Below are 27,257 nucleotides of genomic sequence, written 5' to 3' on the forward strand. Positions count from 1 at the left end.
AAATAGATGTATGCACAAAATTTTAAGTTGTCAAAAAAGATATTCCAGTGCTGCCCAGGTATGATTTACCCCTTCATGGACATACGAACAATATCATCCACAGATGTTTGTCTACATGCAGCCATTATTTAAATCAAGTCTGACCTCAGACAACTCGTCCAAGTCCCCCCGCCTCCTCTCCTGTGCAACGTGTTTAAAACATAGAATGTTTCACCATTTGTTTCAAACCCTGGTAGAGGCTGTATGCTTTGCAGCGCTGCTGTACTTTAGGAGCCATAGGTTTACCTAGCTGCTGTAATCATGCATATAATACTTTAAAACGATAATGATTGAATTAAAAACAGCATATGCTTTCAATATTGCACACATGCAGTTGTTCTCTCAAGCCATGTCCAAACTACTTTGCCTGCACACCACAATGCTGCGTAAATGGTTTCTTATTCAAGGACAAACTCCAGAACAATGGGAGGAAAAAATCTTTAATCTTTGCCTCTTCTTCCCATTTCAGTTGAACAGCAGTTGGCAAACAGTGAAAACAGGGAACTGCTGCACCTTGTCCTGCAATTATCAGCAGGTACACAGGTTCCAATTAGTAGACAATACTTTTGAGAACAAACGGGAAATCAGGAATTTCAAGGCATTTCTTGCACTGTGCTCTGCTCAACACAGAGCCCATGAAGGTGGGGTCCAACAGAGAGCCTGTAAGCCACAGAGAGTCTGTGTGTCCCCTCCAAGTGTTTCACAAAAAAAACAAAACTGTGGTGTATTCAGGTGCTCCTGAGCACCTTCTTACTCAGTCGTTTCCAAGTTCATTTCAGGGCTTTTGGACTATAGATTAATGGAGTTTCACTTTTACTCATCATCAACACATGGCAAATAAAGTACCAGGACAATGGAAATATTCTCCTTTTAAATTGGCCCAGCTGCAGAACATCTGGAGATTTGGAGACTTGCCAATTTTTCTGTGTGACATGTTCTTGTTAGCAAAATAGACCATGAAAATTGATAATCATATTGACATTGTACAGCATTTTAGTTTCAATGTCTTTATCTCTCACAGACATGAACACATTAACAAATATACATATTTTTTCAACTCACAACTTCAAAATAAAAGCCTTGCTTGCATCAAGCAGCTTGCATCACGTCACCCACCAGCAGGCGTATTTATTGGTCTGGTGCACTGCATTGCATTCTGGTAGTTGTAGGTATTTCCTCAGCAAAAGCAAATGCGATAGCCCTTTTCTCTGTTTCCTCTGTAGCACCAATTTCAAAAGTATTTCTGCCTTTCTATTGCATAGACAACACAGATTTATAAAAAGATTTTCTTTACAGCAGTGAAATACTTCTTTGAGGGTTTTCTTTTAAAAATCTAGATTCATTCAATGAATGCCTAAACTGCAGGTTTCAAGTATAAAGATTGTTTCATCTTGGCTGTGTACTTCAGCACGTTGGATTTGAATCAACCACCATGACTTTTAAGCACTCACTTTTAGTTTTAATTTGAGGGTGTTTGTGTTCACAGCTGATGAACGGTGTTGAACTAAACTGTTCACTCATCATCATGGATGTGATACCCTTAAAGCTGAAGGTCAGTACTTGAAGCACATAGTCATTGCTTCAAATCTAATGTGCTGAGCCAAAATATTGGAAAACATACTGCGTCACTGTCCTAATATTTCCAGACTGCACTGTGGATATTAGATTTAGTTTGAAGTTAACTTTCATATTACTTGAGGTTCACTGGGGCTTCTAATTAGACTGAGATTCAATTAATGGAAATGTTAATGCTAATCCTGCTCATTTCTTTTGTCTCTCTACACTTATGTGTCTGCTCCTGATTGAAAGTCTGACCGGGACTGAACCAGCACTGCTGATGCTTTTGCTATATACTTTTATAGTCCCAATTATATTGATGTGGCTCCCCCTCTTCTCTGTCTTTCTGTCTTCCTTCCATCCCTGAGGCGTTAGGTAGGCGAATACAATTATTTGTTCAAAAACAAAAGATCAGCAGAAAGGATTTCAGTTCTGGATTAAACAATCTTTTATTTAGCTGTGGGGCGAACATCACAGCGTGTCCTATAAGAAAACAATTCACATTGTAAGTAGATGCTGTTTCCCTGCCTCTTGTTCATGTAGATTGTATATTCCTCTGAATACATTGAAGTGTGCAGGTTTATTCCCCGTATAAAAGAGCAGTGACACACATGCACTGGGAGCCTCTTTGCTTGTTATCCAATGCCAAGTAATCTGTTTGAACAAAGTCTCTTGTTGCTGTACATATTGGATTCATGTGGGCCAGTATTGACAGTGACATATGAGGCCTGGTTGTTTTTTTGTGTGTGTGTGTGTGTGTGTGTGTGTGTGTGTGTGTGTTGAGTGAGAGCCGGAGCAGGGATACATGGGAAATGAGCCACATAACTGAGTCTGCACTGTAGCTACCACTCCTTTCCTCTGTAGTTCTGCGATCCGTTTCTGGCAAGAGCACACCGGGGGGATGTTGGAGGATCTGCCTTCAAAGGATTTTTTTGAAAACATGTACCTGCTTCCCGTAACATCAAAGCATGTCTATCAATTATAGTTTAAGTTACACATATTAATATGCGTCAACCAGCGCAGAACACCTTACCACAAAACAAATGGTTAACCACGGGATTTGTGTACAGCTGCATGCGATGTCATGTTAAAGAAATCTGGGGGTAGAATATGAGCCCTTCAAATCCATTAGCTTGTCAAATTGTTTTTGACTGGCTTTGATTTTGCTTTTATCCTCGTCTGATGCTCGGTAAGAGTGAGGCGAGGCTGTTATCGTGCAGTGGAAATGGAAATCAGGTCTTAGCCCATAGTACAATTGCATGGGAGGCTCTTTGAGTGGGGCATAAAAAAAGAATATGCTTTATCAATTCACAGTAAGTGGGTTTCAAGGACAAGTCCAATAATACTTCAGCAGCACATTAAGAATGCTATAGCTGAATTAATGCAGACAGATTATTTGGGTTTTTTATCACAAGGACTTCAATCTCAACATAATTTTAGTTCGCTGTGATGGTTGCTTGGCTTGATTAAACTGTACAGTAAGGTTTTTTGGACTTGAATATAAGGAGTTGTACTCAGTATGGTGAGAAAGTTCTAAATTTTGGGATGTACATTTTTTTGTGAAAAGACTGTGTGTTTCTTTTCTAGATAGGGATAGGAAGTTCAGTATCCCCTTTAGCTGAAGTCTGGACAGGTTTTAAGACGAGAAGAAGGGAAAACAGCCAAGATCTGTCCAAAGTAAAAAAATATACCTATCAATACCTGAAGCTGTCTTGTTAACATGTTCTTATTTTGTTTTATTAAGAGGTAGGCCAATACTAACCCAAAAAATAATAAAAAACTGCTTGGTATTTCTCCTTCTTGTAGTCGATAAAGTGAAGCGGAAGAGCAAAGTTTGGTCACATTTACTCAAGTACAAAGTACAAGGTAAATTAATTGTCATTTTTCTTTAACGTGGTTTCAGAAGAAATGAAATTAAAGTTGATGGAGTCTCACAGCCTGGGGAAAGATGCTGCTCCGTAGTCTGGTGGTTCTGTGGCAGATACTTCTATTTCTTTTTCCAGATGGCAGCAGGATGAACAGACTGTGGCTCGGGTGGCTGCTTCAGGCTCTGTGCAGACACCTCACTTCACCGAGGTCACTGATGCTCTGTAGATGGGAACCAGTGATGTTCTGGGCAGTTTTAATCACCCGCTGTAGAGCCTTCCTGTCCTAGGCCGTGCACAAACCATGCCAGTCAGTGTGCTTTCTATTGCTGCTCTGTAGAAGTTAACCAGGATCTTGCTCTGGAATTTAGCCATCCTAATTTTCCGAAGGAAGCAGAGCCTTTTCTGTGCTTTTGCAACCTGAGTGGTGATGTGCAATGACCAAGATAGGTCCTCAGTGATTGTAATTCTAAGGAATCTATAGCTGTTAACATGCTCCACCTCAGCTCCACTGATGTAGACAGGGGTGTGTGTCTTTGCCTCCTTCTTTCTAAAATCAACAATCAGCTCCTTGCTTTTACTGACATTGAGCAGTAGGTTGTTCTCTGTACACCACTCATACCACCCATACAACCAATGATGGTGGTGTCATCCGCATACTTCACATTAGAGTTCTCCTGATGTTTGGGAGTGCAGTCATGGGTGTACAGTGTGAACAGGAGGGGGCTGAGTACACAGCCCTGTGGTGCATAGGTAAGATCATAGGCACTAGAATCCAGGATCATTGTACTCTTCATTTAACTGCACTAATTTGTAGGTAGTAGTTTCCAATATTTTTGACTTGCAATCCTTATGACAAAGCAGTATCTAAATGCAGCCCTGTGTAAGAAATTAGCAACCTTCTGAGCTGAAAAATGCAGCCGTATGTATTTTATGTAGCTTTGTGTGTTCTAAAAGATTTATTCTTGGCTGAATATTTAGCTGATTTCAACAATGTGAAAAAGTCCACAAGATTTCAGAACAAGACCAAGTCTTGGTTACATACAGTAACAAACAGAACGAATCAGCGAGAGGTAAAGGAAAGAAAGTTTCTTTCCTCTGTAGGTTTCTTTCCATAACCTTGTCAAACACATATAATAACAATCTGAGCCTGGCGGTGGCAAAAACAAGCTCTTGTATTGGACGTACATTTACAGCACATAATCACCCAGAGTGGTTACATTGCAGCCTTATTCACAGCTGTTGGCTGCAGCGCTCTCTTTCTCAGTGTTGGACCAGTTTCAGAAAAAAATGTTGTCTCCATTTGTCACTTACAGAGAAAAACATGGAAGAATAGGGTCCAGGGATAAAGTATCGTTTTTTCTTCAAAAAGGACTTTAAATGCTTTACATGACTGTTTGTTTTGGGTTTCAACAGTTGACACACCACAAAATAATAAGTGAGCCTTAGAGTTGCTGGAAGGTGTTTTTTCACATTGGACTGAGCCCGAATAGCAGTCTTTACGCTGAGCTAGCTTAATAATGCCCAGCCTCCAGGCATCAGTCTTCCTATGTTTGTAAATGGGAATCGCCTCTTCATAATTTTGTTATTATTTAATTGAATCCAGAAGATGAAGCTAGTGGAAACAAGTTATTAACTGGTAATTGCATCCCTGCACGCTGCATAACTATCCTCCACAGGGGTCTGAATATAATATATGACATGTACATTATAGCAGTAAACATACTGTGCACTCAATGTCTAATGCAGGCTGGGATGTCTCTGAAATGGTTTATCTCTCTATCTACAGACTCGGGGACACCAGGGGCTGCATGGTGCAATAACAAATATCCTAATGTGTAAAATATGTGTTTATTCTCTGAATCAAGCCTCTTCCCCTCACCACTAACCCACTTCCTGAAATAGATCTGCTCCATTCACTCTCTGAAGTGTTCCAAAGAGAAAAAGCGCTTCTGGCTGCCCATGTCCTACATAATGTAATTATGTAAACCAAACCAAGGGAAAGAACCCGCACACAACACAAATCTACCACGCAATCAATGGCAGATAATCACTGAGAGAGCTACAATGCACAGGGATATACAGTATAGAAGCATACCGCAGTTCTGGTTGAGTGTGGTACTGCGGCTCTTATCCCGAGGATAAGGGCATTCTCTGAAATGCAGTCAGTATGAGTCTTTTGTTAATACTGATAGTGTTTTTTTACAGATCAAAGGATTGGAGAGTTCTTTAAGAACCGAGACGAGCATGTGGAGCACTGTGTCTTCTCTGAAAGCAGATTGCTTTCTTGAGACTGAAATGACAACCGACATTTCCAGTCCGTCCAACAAAACTATTCGGTGCTTCCATCTTCATGACATGCTCCTTAAAAAGACTTGAGTGTCATTCTGGAGTGCAGGCAATGGGCTGATGCCATAGTATTCTCACCCATGCACACTCACATGTATCCCCCTGATGTTCTGCGAATTGCAGGCCAAGCAGAACAGTTGTCACACGTTTCTTAGATTACTCATTTTAAGGATCTATTTTATTATGAAGGTCTAAATGTGGAAAGAGGGCAGAGCTTAGGTAGCGAGATAGAAGAGGAGACCGTTTAAGGCATAAGAATAGCTTTGCATGTCTTATCTATATTACAGCATGTCTATAACACAGCTCATTGGTCCGGCAATTATAAGGAACAGGCTCCCCTCTTTCAGATGCTTCTATTGATTATATTGACTCACCTGGGGACCACTTGTGCCATTAGAGCGTGGCTCAATCTGCGCTCATTTGCTTTCTCTCTTTTTTCCCCGATTTTTAAAAAAAGAAGTGTTAGGATACACACACGCGCAATTATGCACACACATGTCGGGCCCCAACATCATAGCCCATTGGTGCCATTAAAGCTGGGGGCATTTTCCTCAGCTAAGCCTGTCAGGTCAATGAAGACACACATAAAGTGAAGTGAAAGCATTTTCTCACCATTGAGCCCTCTTTTTGACACGTTACATGTTCACATAACAGATCATGTCAGAGCCTCACATCCTTTCGAGAGCATGTAACTCGTTTTTTAGTATTTTTTTCACAAGATGTTGTCGCTTTTAGAGCAAGGAAGGCATCTACATGATAACACGTTATGTATATATGCTATACTGTGTGCTTTATGGACTGAATCACTGTGACTTCACGCTACAACAGCACAACTGACAATTGATCATCATTGTGAAGATATGTGAAATATGCAAACTTGCTTATTTATGGCGTACTCAGCCATAACTGTAAACGTTTAGAGATATGTAGTTAAAGAAAATGGTCCAACCTATGAGACGTTTCTGTTGTGCTTATTTTATGTTGTGTGTTGGTTCGCATCCATCTTTAATAATGTACCAACATGGAAGTTGAGCAATGTGCTGCTGTTGTTTGGGTCACAACTAAACCTATTTTAGTCTCTTAAAGAGACCCACCCAAAAACATGAATAACCATTTAAGTATAAACTATATTTGGAATGTTTTCACTGCTTCACCTCACGCACTAGGTGATAGAGGCAGTGGTAAACGGGCAAACTCCCATGTTCTGCTGAGTAAGATTACTGTTTGGTGGCTCTGAGATAATGGCTTTGTACATCACTGTCTGACAGCAAAGTAAAGCAGCAAAAATATTCTTAATATAGCATACACTTGACCTGGCATAGATTTTTCTAAGTGGGTCTTTTAGGCAATTTAGGCAGCATTTGCTAAGCGCTGGTACATTTTATTTACATTGTAATTCAGTCTATAACCAAACTTTTCTAAGCCTAGACTGGTGTTTAGAACCACCACTGTGGCTGGACTAGCATTTCATAATGTTTAATTACTCCCACAAGCATTCAGCACAGTTCCTTTTCAGTAAAACAGACTGTATTTTTGACAAAGAAAAGAAAACTCTCTTCTCTCAGGTTCGATTCACGGCAGCTAAATGTCACATTGAATGTGTGTGCCTTTATGTGTGTGACTGAAATTGTCTTACTTTGACAACTCCTCGTGGTAATTTCAAAAGGATGTAACAGGACTGCTCATTTTCCAAAGTCTGGACAGAAAAATGGCAAGAAATGTGGATGACATCAAGGCAGTTAGCATATTGCAGATTGTTTTATTTCTGACTCTGAAGTGACGATGGCAGGACAGATGTTCTCTCCTGATTGATGAGGCCAATTTTCCAACAAGAAATCGGCTAACATAATGACGATTGCAGGAGACGAAATGGCAGCACAGTCTGATCATCAGGCTGGAGAGACATTATAATCACTACGTGTGGGAAGCTTTGGAGTCCTGCATTGTGATTCAGATTCTTGTCATGATTTGAATCTCAATTAATTCCCATTCAAAATCATTTTAGTAAGTAGTTGAGGGGACACTTTTTACAAGTCCTTACCCCAGTGCCAAACCATTCACTTTTGTTTATCCCACTGGATGAAATATGAAATAAAACTTGTGGTCAAAGGGGCTGTATACAAATTCAGAGCGGCTGAGGTTGCCTTCACACAGCTCTCAAGATGGGAGGTGGCTGAGCTGGCTGTTAGCAGCTAACACTACTAACAATGGTGCTAACAATGGTAACAGTGCTGACTGATGCAGAAAATGATAGGAGCTGGTGGTTGAATAGATAAAGAGACTTTGATGAGTTGCACACATTAATAAAGACTCCATTGAAGAGACTCGCAGGTGAACATACAGAGTGTGGCACGGTGTATGCCGTCCACAGATTCTGACGGTGTCCTTGTTTAAGGCTGGTAGTTAACCACAACTGTCCTCCCTCGGTAGACGCCACATTTTCCCATCATTTCCATACATCTGTGAGGGACTTGAAGATGCTATTGGTCCCTGTAAGTTTAAACAAGCAAGTATGCTCACCCTGTTTACCCTAAATCGCCTCGGCTGTTTTTACCCGAACTCTGCTACTGCACATCTCCAAGAAGAGACATTAAATCTACTGAGACCAAGTATGAAAAAAATGCAGCTGCGGAGGTCAAACATCTGACCTTAAGGCCTCATGTAGATCCAATACTAACTTGACTCTGCACTGACAAAAATTATCTATCACTGACAGGGCTAATGGTGTTAATGGGAGGAAGCGGTGGATGGATGTCACACTGTGATGATGCCGCCCTGTCCCTTGGTGGCGGCATTATCAGCAATAACCACTGTATGAGTGCAGTGCAGAGTGGAGGCGGTTAACAAGCCAATGGGACACAAACACAGGGGCTCATATTCACTAACATGCATGTGCAGCCGGACCACCTTCCAAACCAAAGAACAGAGAAGCTCAGATTACACCACACAAAGAGGGAGTGTGACTTCATTCTCTGCTCAGGGTGCCATCAGTCCACTATATCAGGAGCTGTTTTTGTCAAGTAGATTGTGTTTGGGGCATGGTTGTTTGATTGACAGGTCTCTCAGCCTGTCACTTTCAGACATGCTGTTTGCAGCACTCTTTTCTTCCCTTAGCACAAAGTTTCGATTTTCTTTGAAGCATGTCCCTTCAGAAACCATCACACGTGCCATGTGTTTTTTTAGTCTTATGGTCTAAAAGTTCATCCCATATACCCAGACTTCTCTATGGTTCTCTGTTTAATATTGAAGAGGCTATTGTAAGTGTTAAGACAAAAGGGCAGAATAATAGCAGTGACAGTGAACTAGATTAGAATACATTCTCGGTTTACATTATTTAAGTCTTAGTTCAACTCGGAACCCCGGCTTTGTATTATGCCCTTTGCATTTGGCACCCACAGTGAATTTTATATGAAGGAACCAGTCTTTCACCAACAAAAACTTCTGAACTGCATTAGTTAAATTAGTGCAAACGAATAAGGAGTAGCCAGGCCCCTTGCATGGAGGACAGAATTAGGACATCAGCATCACACTGCGGGGATATCACAAGGCATTATGGCTCAAACAACACTTGAGCTAAATTCAAAAATGTGTTTGTTCATCGAGTGCTCTCAACTGTCCTAATTATGTCGTCCAGTCAGACAGTCGACTGTATTTCCTCATTAGAGCTGGTGTCCCGACGTGGCCTCGGCCTCTATGACCAGAGGCCATGTTGTAGATTGGAAGTGGGTAAAGTGGCAGCTCTCCCAGCTCAGAGGGACTGGGGGATGGCAAAGGAGGCGGACAATTAATATTTCAACAATACATCCTCTGTGGCCTGAGATTGACTGACTAAACTGCTAACTGTCAGGGCAGTTATCTCCTAAACTGCCATGTGGGTAGGAATTGAGAATACTCTGTTTAGAAAGGGATTTCATATTCATTGCTCATTTTTGCATTCTGCATAAAATTGGTAACAGAAGCAATTAACATTGGAGAAAAATGAAATGAATATAAATAAGGCTGAGAGACAACAAGTCAAAGTTTTCAGACACCTGAGGAGCTAATGGTCTTGTCCAAATTTGGTTTGTCTTTGTATCAGGAATTAGCTGCAAGTTAAATTGAGCAAACTTATTCAGAATATAAAATGATGCCCTGAAAAATAACGTTCAATGTTCTTTCCTAATATTAATTATTGATTACATAATTAGTTGCCTAAAGTTGGCAAAACAAAGAAGAAAAGAAATGACCTGGGCCTACTCTAATCTTTACTTTCAAGGACCGAATGGATCTACTACACCAACTCAGACTGTTACCTCCCAGAGGGGTGCTGTTTCACGAACTTACCACTCTGATATTACCCAACAGGAGTCGACTTCACCCCTACGCTTGGCAGTTATGTCCAAGAGTCTAACAGCGTGTGTTGTACTGTATAGGTTAATAATCTTGTTCTTGTTTCAGTAGACCCTGATGTCTGTTTGTATCTAAGTGTAATCAGTTTGGGATGAAGTCACAGTCCTGTCAAGTGGGTAGTTTCATGGTGCATCCGGTGGCTCAGTGGATAAAAAAAGAAAACAGTGGGTAGTTTCCTGTTGCCAGCTTCCAACATACTAATACTTCAACTTTTCCATTGCATCGAATGTGTTCACATATATGATCTTTCAAAATAAAAGGTCGAAACAACTCTCTGCAACATTTTCACTTTCAATTTGATAATTAGCGACACTTCATTAGTGGCCCTGCGCATCAAAAAAGGGTTTACCTGTCTGTTCACTCCCAGCACTTTCAAACAACGCAGGCGCAGATAGATGGAGAATGCTGTTTGTGATACACTGCCCCTTACAATTTGGGAGAATATTGATTCGTCATGAGGAGAAATCGCACAAAGTGTAAAAGAGTCAAACATTTCCACATCACAATCCTACATTCGCTCATCACTGTGCAACTACCTGTGTGAAAAGCATAATTTAGCCTTCAGGGATGACATGTCAGTTTCCATTATTACACGCAAAATGTCTTTAAAATAAACTCCATGCTGACAGGACAGTTTCTGCTTGGTACATTTATACAGCTCTTTTTAACTAAACTTCCAACATAGGTTTACTTAGTTTTTAAATGTATTCTCAAAGCAAATGTACTTGGTTAGGTTGAGGAAATAATCTTGGTTAAGGTTTAAACGACATTGACTTTTGGTTTCATGTGAGACACAAACGGCAGTCTCCTGGGTGAAAGTCCTGTGTTTACCCACCCATTCAACCAGACCTCCACCCAATGCAAACTCTCTCACCCTTTATACTACGTCAGCTGCTTTGAGAATCTAATGATGGCACAACCTGGTTCATCTCATCCAGATGCTTAAGGGTGCCTTGGTGCATTGGTATCAGATGCCAAGGATCACTGTCCGGGCGTCAGTATTGTTGGGAGTGAGAACGGGGTTGACAGTATGTTTGAACTTTTCAGAGTAGAATTAGGAGCTCCTTCAGCGGTGCTCTTCCTCATTGAGAGAGGTAGCTAGATTACGTGGTATTAAGAGGTGTTTAGGGTTCATTGACTGGGAAAAGACCACATGGCAGGCCAAGCATATCGTGGTCTATGCTGGTCCAGCAAGGAATGATAATACTGTGTCCAGAGGAGTTTAAATGTATTTTTAAATGACATTGTGATTTGCCGTAAATTTGGCCTTTAATAGCACCTCTACGTATATCACACAGTGACTCCATCTCAAAAGCCTACACTATGTGAAAACAAGACAGCCATGTAACATCCCTGATCCACAACCAGTGAAGTACAGCTCATTATTTTGCCATCCATGGTGTTACATTAGGCGGTGAGAGCTGGATCTTCAGCTGCCTGTCAGAAAGTTGTGGAGTTTCATTTGAAGTTTGCCTTTGTTTTCACTCTTCCTGTCTTTCTGTAACGTTTCAGTGGCAGCTTGACGGGTTTATCTGTAGGATTGGAAGCTGATGAGGCGCACCTTGGTGTGTTTGGACTTCCTGATTAGTTTACACAAAATAGGGAAATTGTGGCATGTGGTGAAAATGCTTCACGCTGTCATGGGAAACGCACCTGCTCAGGTTGAGTGAATGTCTCTCTCTCTCTCTCTCTCTTTCTTTCTCTCTCTCCGTTTATTACAGCTTCTGCAGCCTTCAGGTTGTGTCGGAAATACCAATACCATGTTCGCCTCACTTGAAAACATAATATAAAGTGGTAATTATATCTAAATGTGTCAGGCGATCATTTTCTATGATTCTTTTTTAGACAACTAATTTGAAGTCTGGAGGATTGTGATTTGTTATTTTGTTATTATATAATCATTGCAGGTTATTTGACATAACACACAAGACTAAGCCTTGATCTTTGCTCATATTCAGTATTGATAATATTCATCACATTTCTAAATACTTCTAAATATCAGCTATGCTTGAACCTCCACTTTCTGCTTTTGCAAGGATTTCTGTCCTATTAATATTTTTAAAACAAAAATAGCTGCGGCCACACAAGGTTGGATTGAGAGCTGCCCTCAGACTCGCAGGGCCCCAAAGGAACCAAGTTCACTGTGTGGCCATTAGGTTTTTGGCAATTTGATTAATTGTTCATTACAGAGGGAACATTCATTCTTGACCTTTGAAACAGTAGCTGGACAAGAAAAAATATTGACTCAAGGTCTACTTAATAACTTCATCCAGCGATTATAATCACATAAGACACTATTCCTCAGCAGGACATTATGTGACCTTGAACACTTTTTTAATGTGAAATTGCAAATTTGTCAGGGAGTATCAACCAGAATTTGAGTTTGAAATTAAGTTTTAATACCTATATTTTTCAGTTTATTCAGTTCATATTGTGGTCTGCATATCCTCGATAAATATGTGTTTATTACACTGACACACAGCAAACCTGGTTGGTTTCTGGATGCTTTGGGCAAAGTACAACAAAGCTGCACACTACAGTATGTTATATGCAGTGTACCTAATACTTAAAGATCCAGTGCGTAGGATTTAAGGGGGGACTATTGACAGAAACTGAGTATAATATTCAGAACTATGTTTTCATTATTCCATGATTGCCTGAAACTTTGAATTGTTGTGTTTCCAAAAGCTTAAAATGAGCCCCTCACATCTACATCATAGATGTATAATAATAATAGATATTGGATGACAAGGTGGTGCCTATTCAGTCCAATGGAGCTGCTCCCCTGGCACATACGCCAAAAAAAGTTTCAGCTCTTCGAGTTTTCTCAGTGATTTCTTTTTGCTGTATGCAGCCCACTGAATATGTGCAGTAGCATTTCTCCCACTGGCTCTGCCCACAAGTTCCCACTAGGGTCATAGACTTGACATTGTGATGGCATTATGGGTTTTAAAATTGCTTTTTTGGCTCAAGGAAAGCTTAACAAATATAAATCCTCCATGGATCAAAAATATACAATAGAAAGAGTCATAATTGACCTTATTTGCAGCTGAAGGTGTTCTGTCAGTTTTACAGTTTTACAGACATCTCTTTTATAATGGTGGTCCATGAGGAAACTGCACAATTGAATCATTTCATCCCCATTCAAGTTGGCGGAGAACGAAACCGAAAAGCCACTTGACTGCCATATTTTTCCGGTGGACTTGCTTTACGGGCCCCAGGTAATTTTATATGGTGAAAATCTTGTTTGGCCTCATGCACAACTAAGCAACTCTAATAGGAATGAACGCTCCTCCTCCAATACTGGATTGAGTTCTCCTTATACATACATGTGAATAAAGGGCGATTCAGTTGGTTGCAATCTGCAGCCTCGCCAATAGATGGCAATACATCCTACACACTGCTCCTGTAGAAGTAACAGGATACATACACACAGCAGCTCATTTTTGCCCTGGGTGCTTTCAACCATATCTGCCATCACATAACTATAAAAGTGAGTACATTTTCTTAAGTCTCCAAAACACACACACACACACACACACACACACACACACACATTATAATATGCAGCAAGTAGCATTTTTGATTTTCACTTTTGGCAGACTTAATGAGTCTAAACTTTGATCTGAGCTTGGGAGAGCAGCAATCAAGCAAAATCAGTTTGAGCACCATACTGTAACTAATAAAATGTACCTTCAGTATGACTAATGCTCTCATCACTCCAACCAAATGATATGTTTTAGTGATCACTCATTCCACTTTGTCCGCAGACACATGATCACATAGGCAGTTTTGAAAGATTTAGTGGGAAATTATATCACATGCAAGGCCTTTACTTTGCTTAATGAATTGATCTAATCAGAGCTGTACATGTAGGAGCTTTTAAGCAGCACCTGGAGGCTGCATCACTCTTTTCCGTGTGAACAGATATTTTTTCAGTCGAGGGCTTGTGAGGGTTGATATTTTATTTTTTTATATCCATGTGCAGTGGAGTTGCAGGCTTTGAGTTTCCACGCTCTTTTCCTCTCTCTCTCTCTCTCTCTCTCTCTCTCTCTCTATCTATGTAGGGCAGCCCGTGGATCAGCTGACATCCCCATCCTCCCACATGCCCACACAATCTTGTTAAAGCATGCAGTTAATCTGAAGAGGAAAAGGACTCTCTTCACAAGCAAGCCGCTCTTTCATCACCCTTTTGTATTGCCCACATCAACGTTGTCACACCAATATCGGATTCTCCCAAAACTCAGGTGCTTATGAAGAAGCTGCGCCCTCATCTTGGCTCGGCTGTGATGTCATTTTGGCCTGGGAGTGACTTTGTAAATTATCTTGCACTCTCTGAGCATAGATCGCATTATGTTGCTGGAAGAATCAACATCGCAATGGGGGACTCTCCATTAATTTTTCCCTTCTTTCTTTTAAAAGTTGGATTCAGCATCAATAATTTAGACCAAAGTGCCGCCACAAGGATGAAACAGAGGAAATAAAGTAGTGCTCTCCAGCAAATCCTCTGGAGGAAGCCTACAGTCGTCGATTTAAGAAATCTTGCTCATATTCTATGCATTTTTATAGTCAAACACATACAACAGAGGGAAGAAACACACAAATGCTTTCTCTTCCCTCTGGCTTTTAATGTTTTTGCCTTTCTTTCATTGAGAGAAAACAAAGAGGCCCCCCTTCTTCAGCGCCTCCTCTGCTGCTATCCTCATCTCGTAGGCCAGGTGAAGTGCAGCAATTTGATGGACACAGATACAGGGCAGCAAAGCATGAGAAAGGCCTCTGATTGAATTGCCACTCGCAGTCGTTGCCGCTCTTCATTCCCAGCCTGCCCAAAAAGGTGTGAGAGGCACACAGTGAGAGGGTCATCCATAAATGCAGGAGGGCTGCATCCAGGCCCTCGTTTGACAGCAGAGGTATTGTCTGGATCGGGGTCTGGATTGCGCCGCTGCTGTTTGTCCCCACTGTGAAGTGGTTCGAAACCTTGAGACCCCGAGCTTCTGCTCAAACATTGCTCTGTCCTTGTGGGCTCTCAAAGAGTCTCTCGCATTTATGGGCTGCGGAGGAATATCTCAAAAAGCACCTCGAAAGTGAGAGCGAATCATGTCGGACACCCACATAATCACGAGTGTGCTTTTTCAGACATAATAAGAATGCACAGAGCTCTCAAACCTTCCATGGGCTGATTGTGCTCAAGAGGAAAATGAACCTTGAAAAATGAAGCACAGCTCCCTCACACCCTGCTTGTTACGCTGTTTGAGGCGTCTCTAGATTGCCAACATCAGACGATTCATTAAACAGCAGCTGCCTGAAGGTGACTAAATCTTTTAAACTTAATTTATCACATGCCTTACCTTTCCTCAGTGTATCACGAGGTCTTTCAAAAAGACTCAAAAAGGAGATTTTGATGCCTAAAACCAACAGCTGAACACTTCAACTGTGCTACAGTGTTGCTGTCTCACACGTTCTGCTCTATGTAACTGGCATGCATGTTCCAGTCAAGTAAACACTGTATGTTTGTGTGGTGCTTTGGTTGACTTGGCAACACTGCCATCTCATGGTGATCAGGGTAACAAAAATAACAGCACTCTGCTTTTCTGAGGCTTTATTGGGAGAGGTTTATTAATTAAGCAAGACATGTTATCAGCATCTTTCTCTGCCATAGTAATTCAATCCATATATTGTCTCCTGTCAGAGCCATCATCATTACCATCACTTTATTAAAAATGCATATGCACAACATAATGAAATCATATCACCCCAAGCTGTTGCTGATTAAAACAAATGTTGCACTGGAAAGCACCAAGCTACACTGATTTGGCCTCAGCTATCATGTTAAGGCTCTCATATATCAAAGATGATTGGCAGTTCGTGTTAAACTTGCTGAACCGGTTTTCTTCAGTGGAGAAACTTTGACTGAAACATCACTTTTTAGAAAGGTTTTTATCAAAGGGGGGTTGCATTAATTCATCTCTGATCTTTTCAGGGGGGAATTATTCTGTTCTCTTGTGGTCTATTTCTAGTCACTGAACCTCCAGAGAGCCGAGGCTGTCTCTGAGCGATGCCGAGATGCAAGAGATGGCAGATGGGTTCGACTTTTCTCTTGGTGTGTGAAAGCCATCCTTGCCCCCCGAGGGCCAAAGTCATGCCTCACGGCATTTTGAGCCTTTCTCTACCTGGACACCTCTCTGATCTTCCTCCCCCTCTGCATCTATATGACAGCTCTGCTCCTCTCCACCTGCTTCCTCCTCCTCCTCCTCCTCTTCCCTACCCCTCTGGGTTCGACACCGGAGCACCAAAGCAGCACACCTTTCCAACCCCGATACCCCAACCGGCAACTCGCACTGCACTACAAAAATTCTGTAAAGCTCCAAGAGGACAATGAGGATGTTCTTGCAAGTGAAGAATATCATTAACTGGTTAAGTACATGCTCTTGTACCATGAGGTAGAGCCGGTAAATCAGAAACGGGCCATCTTGGAGTCCCACCGTGAGCAGCAAGCTCCACACTTCACTGGAGCAGCAGGAGGTGAACGTCGATGGAGCACCAGGGCAGCAGGAGCGACCACCTGTGCTCCTCTGTTGTGGCTCACCCTTTGGGGGTTGTGTCTGGGTCAGCACCAGGGGAAATTGCATGAGTGCCCATGAAAAGAGACCCAGGCCCATGATGACAATCGCTCGGTTGGTTTTGACCTCAGGTTCCTTAAAGGTGTCAAAGATGTCCAGGATGTCGGCCCCCAGTCCCACGTAGACCATGAGGAGCTGGGAGAGCTGATCGCGGGACATGTCCCCTTTGGGCATCAGCCAGCGACCCAGAACCAACACTATGAGCATGGTCTGCTCCAGGCCTGCCACCCAATTCTCTGGGTCAAGCTCCACGATGCCCTGTGTGATGGAAACAGCAGCGTCTGGTTACATTTAAAAGCATTCATCAAGTTAGACACTTCATTTTTCAAAGTTTGTTACAGAACAGAGAATTCCCTTTGGATCCTTGCTGACTTTCCCCTGATATTCCTTTTTTATCTATCATTCATAGCATAAAGATATTACAATGTTTCATCTTGGTGTGTGAAAAAGATAAGTGCTGTATGTAGCACTGGGGAAAGATAGTTGATTGTTGAGTCACATTCCCAGGCAGGGGCGGATTATCAAGCAATGGGTCCTTGGGCACAGATATGCAAAAGGCCCCCCTATCTCACCCACATAAGAGCAAAACACATGCTTTGTAGTTGTTCAACATCTTTTATGTGATTTTTGGTATCTCTCTGTAGTTGTAATCCAACTTGTTGTGGTTTTGCATCTATTTGTAGTAGTTGTATATCTCTTTGAGGTAATTTTGTGTCTTTGTTTGGTCATTTTGTGTTTATTTGTGGCTGTTGTGCCCCTTTTTGTAGTTATCTTGTGTCTCTTTACAGTTCTCTTTGTGGTCAATTTGAATTTGTGGTCAATTTTGCCCAGTAGGCACAGGCCCAAGGGCCCAAAGGACAAGGACGGAAAGAAACTTAAAAAAGACCACAAAGGGATCCAAAAAGACAAAATGATGAAAAGGATCTGCTAAGACATATAAAATAACACAAGGAGACACAAAATAACTACAAAATGGTCCAAACAACCACAAAGAGACACAAAATAAATATGAAATTGGGAAAAAGAACCACAAGGAGACACAAACATACTACAAAATCGGGCAAATCAAGCACAAAAAAGACACAAAATTAATACAAGGGGACACAAAATGACTACAAGGGGACACAAAATGACTACAAAGATACAAAAAACACAAAAATAGACACAAAGAGACATAAAACTAACAAGGAGACACCAAATAACCGCAAAGAAATGCAAAAATCACTACACGGCCTGTGTGAATCGCTTTTATGTAGGAGAGGTGTTGGGGCCTTTTGTATATCTCTGCCCAGGGGCCCATTGTCTCACTATCTGCCCGTGTGCATTGGTAGTTCGGTCCAATTACCATGCAAAGTGTAGATATTTGATGACCTTGAAAAGAGACTGAACAATCATCTATCTTTCCCCAGAGTTGCATACAGCACCTTTAAATGTGTAATCAATGAAACACATTGGCAGTCATCCATTTAACAAGGCCTCTCCTCTCTGTTCTCGATAATGCTCTGATAGATTTTGAGCCTGCTGCTTATTGTGTTGGGGTTCACTGAGTTTATCCTGACAGCACCCCATGACATTTCCCAACGTTCCCAAAACACTACATCTTCAAGTTTCAAAAGCTGCCACCCAGCCTCGAGCACAGCCAAGGGGCAAAAAAGTTCCCAAATCCTACATGAAAGAAGCAGCACTAAAACCACCCCAGAAGGGGAGAGATCTGAGAATTTTTCAAGCAGGAGCCTATCTGGACTTCATCTCAATGTGTCTATTACACATTTCCTGCAACTAATAGTTTATCCACCCCCTTGCTAGATTTAAATCTTATCTGATATCAGGTGTTGCTTTAATGTGGCTGCGTGGAGGGTGAAGCGGCGAGGGCAGTTTTTGTGGTAGGACGCCTACCGCTGTGATCGGGATGCGAGCCAGCAAATGAAGCTCAGGGCCGGAGGAATTGTTGACAGGCAGCTTGGACTGCAGCAGGCTCAGCTCCAGGAACCAAATGGACGGGATGACAGTACTGAGGTAGAGGAAAACCATGGGGGAGAACCTAAAAGTGGACCGCCAAGGGAGAGGGAGGGTGGTGGAGAAAGGTGGGGGTGGGCTATTTTTAGTGGCATGCTTTTTTTTTTTGCCACCCACTAAAGAAGAAAGAGTCCCCTTTTTTTCCCCAAAAGAAGCATCGAATTTCAGACAGGCAATTATTCTCATCATATATGCAAATCCCTCTTGACAGTGCAAAGCCTTCTCCATGAGGAGAGGACTTCAAAGTAAGACTCAGTGAGAAAGAGAGAGGCCTGAAGAAAGCTTGCATTTGAGGATGTTCACTGCATATGTGCCGGAGAGCTACAGCTCCTGAATGAGACGCAGCTTGATGTTGAATGAGGTGTGACACTAAATGCTCATATCCTTTGGAGACTCGCGTAATAAAGGTTGGTGTCAGTTTATGTTTACTCTACAGTTTTTTTTTTTGTTTTTTTTTTTTTAAATCTTGCTGGTCAAAAAAGACTTGAGCCAGCAGCAGACGTTTTCTCCCCGACTGGATGAGAGAGACTGTGACAGAGACGTGATAGCGGGCTCAGAGCATCGGCTCAGAGCATCGGCTCAGAGAGAGACAGAGCAATAACACCGCCGAGGAATAGATTTGTTTTTGATAGACAGTGAAAGAGAGAAAGAGCTGTGGAGGATAACAGAGAATTTAGTGGCAGAGAATATTACAGGCCGCACACACAAGCTGCCTCTCACCACCCTGGGCAGATGGGTTGTAAAGTGTTCGCACAGTTACAAGTTCAGAAGTTATTTACTTCCCACTCAAAACAGGTTTACAAAGTCTGGCTACAACACCTCAATCCTCATGTCACCCCTTTAAAAAGAGCGGGAGTGGGTGGTCTGTACATGCTTATTTAGCACACAAACACATGTTTGTTTAAGCAGTTACATTATTAAGTTCATTTTTGTTGTTTAAACATTTAAAATGCACTTAAACAATTCAACGCATTGATTTAACTTTCTCCTTTACTGTGAAAACATAATGTCTTCTGTGTCTCTAAAGGAGTTTTTTGTAAAGTCAGAGAAATTAACCCTTCTGGTGATGTCATCAGGGTTAACTTGACCTTATTTCCTGTGCAGGGATGGTGTCACAAAGAGACACGACTGAGTTGCATTATGGGAAATGTTGGATTCAGTGTTTGTGGAACATGATACATATTAGGGACTTGATTCCTGCATCAGGTTGGGTACCTGTAGGTGCCTCAAAAAAAGGTGATTAGCAGTTGGTATTTTGTCTTCATTTTATTTCCGTCTTTGGTTCTAGATGGATGGGTTTGATGGTGTCGGATGATAAGTTTACTAAAATGAAATAATAAAAAGAATAATAATCACTTCATTTATTGCTATAATGTTTGAATCCTCTGACTGCTGACTTTGTGTGTCGGCTCTGTCTTCTGCGCCAGCTGGAATATGAGAGCCACTTCAGTGATGTGCATTACCAGCAGGCATGAGCACAAAAATATTCATTTTGAAACATAATATCTTAGTTTCAAATATTTCAAATGTCTCAAAACAGATCACACGCTATCTGGCAGAATTATATAAACAGTGCATGGTTATTATAAGATTTGCAGTTTGGAGTTGGGCCGTGGATCTTGTGTTGACAGGTCAGGTTGCAGAACTAATTGGTCATATGTGTAAGTGGCGAGAAAGGTTGAGGCATTGCACATCGCTGTTCTGCTTCGGGAGGGGGTCATGAAAATCAGATACACACAGGACTCTTTTAGGGACTTAAAGTCGAGATGTCTCAGCCTGTACTTGTTAAACGTTGACCTTTTTTTAATTGTCTCTTTTGAGTGTACAACTTAATGTAAACCGCTGAAATACCCTTCCAGTACAGTTGCTCTGTAGCCTTGCTTAGATTGAACTGATCAGAGTATAATTTTATCATTATTGTGGTGTCAAAGTCTGTAATCAAAGCATGCAGAATTTCTGCTGTGCTGGCAGCATGGCTCTAAGGATGATAATTCCGTTTTTTCGGTCGGTCTGTCAACCACTTTGGTTAAAGTTGGATGGATTGCCATGAAATTTTACACAGCCATTAAGGATAAAGCTTAACTGTTTTTGGTGATCTTCTAACATTTTCCTCTAGAGTCACCAACAGGACAATTTTTTTATTTGTCCAATATCTGCAATACAAGTGACACCTCATTAGCTTCAGCTGTACCTCCTATTTAATGCTAATTAGTAAATAGTAGCATGTTACCATTGGAAACAAAAATGGTTAAAATTATACCTGCTAAACATTGGCATGTTAGCATTGTTATTGTTAGCATGCTAGAATACTGATTTTAGCACTAAGTTCAAAGCACAGACCAATCACCGGACGAAGATTTCGGCAATAAACATGCAAACCATGGATATGTAACATTTGTACGCTGTGTACATATCATATGAACATTTCCAAAGTAACGTATTGTTAAGCTGACTTTGGCGTTGGGAGGTGGAAGGGATGATGGATAGCATGACATCTAGGCGAGATACCCACCAAGCTGCAGAGTGCAGACAACAGGAGACCAGTGCTTGAGACACTCATCGTTCAAGACCAACAGAAAACAAAACTAATTGTGTTTTAGCAACCAATCTATGTATTTGCTGTGGCTTTTTGGCTCCAGATGTAGTTTTTTTTGTTGTACCAATAGTTTTGGCAAAGCAGTTGCTTTTTACCAAGTCATTGCTGTTTTTCCTGCTGGGATTGTGCCTCCCAAAATCAGTATTTAAAGCCACTAACTAAATGGTGTATGTGGCTAACTCTGACTACACATTAACTAAAACATTACTGAAACATTCAAATGTTTTTGCTACATAAAAGCGAGCAAATTTAACTTTTCTGTGGTGTGCAGAACGGTGCAATTTCAACATTTTTCTGGCCATTCGGGTTGAAAAAGCACTGTTGTGCCCAAATACATCCTGACAGAGCCGCTAGCATGGCTACAGACAACACAATTTGGAATATAGGACAAATGCCAGCTCCAAATGATGTGACCTAAATGTTACCATTTCCACTCTGCATTCCGGGTGCACTTCAGTGTGACAGCCATTTCCACGCCCAGCAGAGCCACGCCCGTCAGCAGCAGCCAATAGATCGGCTCCTCTTTAACTGCCACCACACGCCACACTGTCACCACCCCGTGGACCGCAAACAGGAAACGACTCAGCAAAGCCAGCAGGGCGTTCAGGAGACAACACATCATGCACCACAGAAAACCTGTATGGAAGATAGTTTTACTTTGTCTGAACAGAATTTATAAGACCCACGGTTTCTTAAAATCTTAGTATTAAATAGTAGGTTCAGACAGATTTACGAGCCGATGCATTCCAAAATTTCCCCTTTCCCTTAATTTACTGTATAAGAGCCATTACTAGATTGTTTGATTGTGACTGAACTGCTGATGTTTCAGATACTGGGACATACAGTAATATTAACTAAGAGGAAAATCCAATTTATGTACCATATTTGCCTTTCAACAGATCATTTTATCAGGATGGCTCAAAGTTGGGGCTTACACTTTTGCACAATCTTTGCTAACAAGGTCTCAAAAGTTGCAACAATAAAACCTTTATGTTCTTTTGAAACTAATATAGTTTTACTGCAACAAACTTAATGTCCGACAGTAAAAGCTTTTGCAGAGAAAGAATGGATAGCACTTCCATTTGACTGCATTTAGCACTAAATTTAAGGAATAAATCCACACAGAATAGTCAGTGTCATGCGGCCAAAAACTAAACCAACCATAAAAAATCGGTAAACCGCCTGCATCATTACACATCATCATACCCCCAGCTCATCTTTCATTATCAATAACTATTGCATGATGTCAGTGTGCAAGCAGTCCGCGCTGTCAATTAGTCAGCTTAGGATAAAAGCTTCTGAGCTTTGGGGGAATTCAAAGCAAGCAATGATTAGCAGGCAGGAGTTAGAGAGACTGATCTGCAGTCAGTGTTAAAGGACTCCAGGAGGCTTTGCATGAGTTTGCTTAAATCTGATCTCTGGATCTCTGTGGATTGTTGTGATGACTTGACTACTTGAAAATTGTCGCCTGTAGGTTAAAATGCAAACCATACATCACAGTTTGAGGTTCTGGGCTTTTCTTGCAAGTCAGATCTCTCATTCCTCATGTGTCCTGCTTGTATCTACACTGTCACCAAGTAATAAAGACACAATGTCAGGAAAGGTGCCAATTGTTAATGCCATTTTTTAGTAAGTCACCATCTATACAGGGTTTAACAACATTTACACACTGTACTACAACAAAACTTAATCAAGTGGGCACAATGATCCCTTCAACACACATGCTGCTTTTGCAAATCAGCTGTATATAAACTTAATTTCTGGGAAACAGAAATGTAGTATATATATATATAGGTATAGTGAATTTCCATATCAAGTCAAACATATATATACAAACTATATATAAAACCTGTTAGAAATTGAACAATTGGAAATTTTAATTGGAACAATTTCATATGTTGCCGTATATGTCTAGCCCATATAAAAATGTGTGTTTGTGTATAATTCATGCAGTACATTTATTGCCATATATAATATTTTATACATACAACATAGGCTACATGTATTTGCATAATTGTGTAATATACAAATTGGACATATAAATATATATTATTTATCAAATAGTATTATTTATAGATCCAACTCGGACCCTTAATGAGCACCTGAGCATTCACCAAATGATGAGATACATGATTTTCACTGCACAATAATTGAACGTTAGTAAGGCATTGATAAAGAGTTACATGTCTCAACAAAAATCTACCATGTCTGTTGTAAGTGGTCCAATAGGACACTGAAGGGGTCTTACTGTTGAATTAAAGAGCTGAAATGATTTTAAAAAAGTTCTGTGATGGAGGAGGATAGACTTCAGCCACATTGATTTTTATTCATTTATTTTTTTACAACCGAGCAACGCCAAGTGTGTTATTCTGAATTGCTTGTAACTGGTCTATAAAGCCTTTGTGAATCTATTTTACTGTAAAGAAATCCATTTGGTACAACTTTTAAAAAGTGTTCTGTCTTTTATTAATGTCCCATATTTTGAACTAAAGGCCATGAAATAACTTTCCCATGGCTGTTTTTGACTGGTCTCTCTGTGACTGTTATCTTCTTTGTCGAAAATCTGATAAAGTTTTGTGTGCTGTTATTATGCACTCAGCAGAATTCATGCAATATGTATGAAGCAGTTGCATGCGGTACAAACCTACAGTATAAGCTGGACTCCCTCTTGATTTGGGTTGAGATCAGTTCCTGCGGTGTATATGTCCCAAAAGTTCTTGGATGCTGTTGAGTAGAAAAAGACAATACCAGAACGGTCACACACTCTGACCGAGCCTGTATGTGTCCGTTTTCCCTTTTAAATGACAGCCACCTTCTAGGCCCACTGACTGTGAAGGCATGTCAGAAGCGTGTGTGTGTGTGTGTGTGTGTGTGTGTGTGTGTGTGTGTGTGTGTGTGTGTGTGTGTGTGTGTGTGTGTGTGTGTGCATTCAGTGACTGCTGTTCAAGTCCACTGGAGTAGAGTATCAGCAAGCAGTAGTGTGTTCCACAAGTGTATACGTGTATGTGTGTGTCTCCGTCCCCTCGGTGCCATTGTAGGAGATAACGCTTCCTGCCCCCTGCGCCCACATCTTCATTGCCATCCGTCATGATGTCATCTCTCCTGGCCCAGAACAAAGTTATCTCCCTGGGAGAAGCCGGCCTGCCGCGCTCCCTGTTCAGAGAGCACCCAGCCCTGCCCTGCTCCCACCCATGCCTGCTCTGCCTCTGCGCTGCTTGCCCTGATAACGGCCTCGCTCCCTGGCCTCAACACTCATAGAAACATGGAGCAAGAAGAGGGAATGGAGATGGCCCACTGAGCAACCTGAGTGTGTGGGTGCAGTGTGTTAGTGCATCAGAATGATGTGCCGATGCTGCGTGGGTTGATGCTGTCCACAAACGTCAATTCAGTAAACCCTAAAAGGGAAACAAGGACAGAATGACTGACAGGATGTTTCATATTATTTGATCAGTGTGTGAAATATTGGTCAAATATTTGATAGCATTTTTCCCCCCAATGAGGCTTTAAACCTGCATTATTGGATTTTTTGGCCACTAGGGGGCAGTGGAAGTAAGATGTAAGTGCACAAATGTTTGAAATTAACACATCGTTTGTTCACCAGCTTGCTCGCTCTGTGCACTGTTCGGTGCTGGGCGGGCAGTATACAGGGTTCATCAGGGCTTTGTTTGCTGAACACAGCTGTCTGCTGCATCTTGACACATGTTTGATGAGTGCAGTGAGAGTGAACCCAAAGTTTAAGGAGCTATATCTGACATGCAGAACATTAAGCAAACCACTGTTTGCTATAACGATATGATGTAGTAATGGCATCCTCCGTGTAGGCGATAATCCGAGCTCCTCTGTTTGTTGTTGTAGTAGCTGTGCTGGAGTTTTCATCGCACTGGCTAGCTTATTGTTGCTGCTCTGCACTGCACTCATATGGTGGTTACCGCTGATATCATTATAGGTTTTGTAACAGACACAAACATAGCGCCCACACTCCAGTTTTCCTCAAGGTAACCATATTCGCTCTGTCAGCACCTTGGCAGTCATTAGTGCTGTTTATCGAGTTAGTACCTTCAGCTGCAAGGCGCCTTCCCAGCCATGTAATGTGGTTGCTACAAAGTCCCTTCTTTATGCCTCCTTTGCATGCTTACACAGAACCAAACAACAGTGGCATCGTGACACTCCAGTGTGTGATTTTAGACAGCATGCTAGCATCGTGGAAGCAAAAGAGGGGTGATGGATGTGACATTTAACACAACGGTGTTGTCTCTAAGTGTGATATATAACATATGCATCAGCAGCCCTTTCTAAACTATAACAATGGCATAACATGACAATAACAGTCATTTACTTCTCTGTTGCATGACGGCTGATCTTGTCCTTTGCTTGAAGGGTAAGGAGCTCCCGGACCTCATTGTTTTACCAATTTGCAGAGGTTTTTGGCTGCTGACATTGTTTCTTTTGGCCACTCTCGTCTACTGGCTGCTTTTTAAATATCCTGCAGTGGGTCTCACGTACAATATGCCATCAAAACATCACACCTGTCCCGTCTGTAGTCCAGTCTGGCTTAAAGGCAACACAATTCTGTTCCTCCTCTGCAAAAGCATGACTGTGCGATATTCCGGCCTTGAACAGGCAGTGTAAAAGGGCCTAGATATGCTTTGAATATTGCATTCTTTAATTTGTGCGCAGTAAAAGCAAAACAATGAGCTTAAAGGCACTGCAGTATGAAGCTTTATAGAGCTGAAGGGGACAGCAGACTCTAGGGTATAGCTGTTACACAGTCATTTAATCCATTGTGAATATGAAATATTGATTGATTTATACTTTATATTATATAAAGTCATTGATTTATTGTAGCTTTAAGTTGTGTTCAGACTTGATGCAATGCAGATGTTAGAAGCAGAAGATTGCATACAGAGTCAGTGCTAGGATGTGAACAGACAAGTGTTTGTTCTGTGTGGTATGCAGTGAGACAAAGGCATGTCAGCGAGAGCTGAAAATTTTTCATCTTGAGCGAAAATTCATATTTCTTCTTGAGGCTTTATGACTCCGATGTATGAACATACAAAGAAAAAAGGGGTTGCAGAGAAGAATGACAGAAAAAAAGTTTAACGAACAGTCAGAGTCTGAGCTGCCAAATCAAGACAACGCACTCCACACACGCATGATCACTGTGTATATTAGTTACAGATATAACGCCTGTCTTCAGAGCACCAAGCAGTGACATCTTTATGTACGCTGGCAGAGAATAAGGGTGTGCATGGTGGGGTGAGTACATGCAGCATGTCTGAGGCATGCTGGAGACTTAGCTCTTGAATAAGCAGTCTCAGACAAGTGGCGCAGCTTCAATGCAGCCTGTAAATTCAGATGTGTCAGCCTCCACTTCTCTCTTTCCCGTTTTAACCCGCAGTGCCATCTTATTCCACACCGCTTCACTCTGAAGTCAAAACTGACCTTTGACTCTGACATGCTTCCTGTCTGTCAGCGAGACTGCTGTGCTGCTGTGTATGCTTGATATGATGACAGAGACATTGCGTGTGTTCTGTTTGTGTATTATTGTGTGTGTGAGATGTGTTTTCTCAGCGTATAGACTCTTGTCACACATGCCTCTGTGAGATATGAACCTACAAGTATTTATCACATTTCTGGCTTGGCACTTGCTGAGGAGTCAAGAAGTCCAAATACTCAAAGCTCGGTCGCTGACATACTCTAATAAATAGTTCCAAACACGCACTCACAAGTCGTGAGTGGGCATTATTCATTCGCACGAACTGAGGCAAAGACGTGTCTGTGCGAGTGGAAAATCTTTGAATTTGAGTGAAATAAAATAGTAATTTT

The 27,257-nt window shown here is 41.5% G+C and overlaps 1 protein-coding gene and 1 long non-coding RNA gene across 2 annotated transcripts in view; one reads left to right on the forward strand and one right to left on the reverse strand.

Annotated features, from left to right (window-relative positions):
• LOC148188765 (uncharacterized) overlaps positions 1–14,861 on the forward strand; it is a 196,024-nt gene extending 181,163 nt beyond the window's left edge. Inside the window, exon 4 of the long non-coding RNA XR_015777342.1 lies at positions 14,267–14,861. This is a non-coding gene — a long non-coding RNA (uncharacterized LOC148188765). The remainder of the gene's footprint in view (positions 1–14,266) is intronic.
• Positions 14,862–15,143: 282 nt separating this feature from the next.
• Positions 15,144–18,851, reverse strand: LOC121947568 (transmembrane protein 26). The gene is made up of 2 exons (XM_042492676.2): positions 18,716–18,851; positions 15,144–17,077 (listed from the first exon to the last, which is right to left on the reverse strand). The coding sequence occupies exons 1-2, from the start codon at positions 18,848–18,850 to the stop codon at positions 16,337–16,339; spliced, it is 876 nt and encodes a 291-aa protein (XP_042348610.2). The 5' UTR covers position 18,851; the 3' UTR covers positions 15,144–16,336.
• Between the last annotated feature and the right edge of the window lie 8,406 nt (positions 18,852–27,257).

The sequence above is a fragment of the Plectropomus leopardus genome, chromosome 9 (assembly GCF_026936395.1).
Source record: "Plectropomus leopardus strain MGB_pleo_1.0 chromosome 9, ASM2693639v1, whole genome shotgun sequence".
Taxonomy (NCBI): Eukaryota; Metazoa; Chordata; class Actinopteri; order Perciformes; family Serranidae; genus Plectropomus; species Plectropomus leopardus.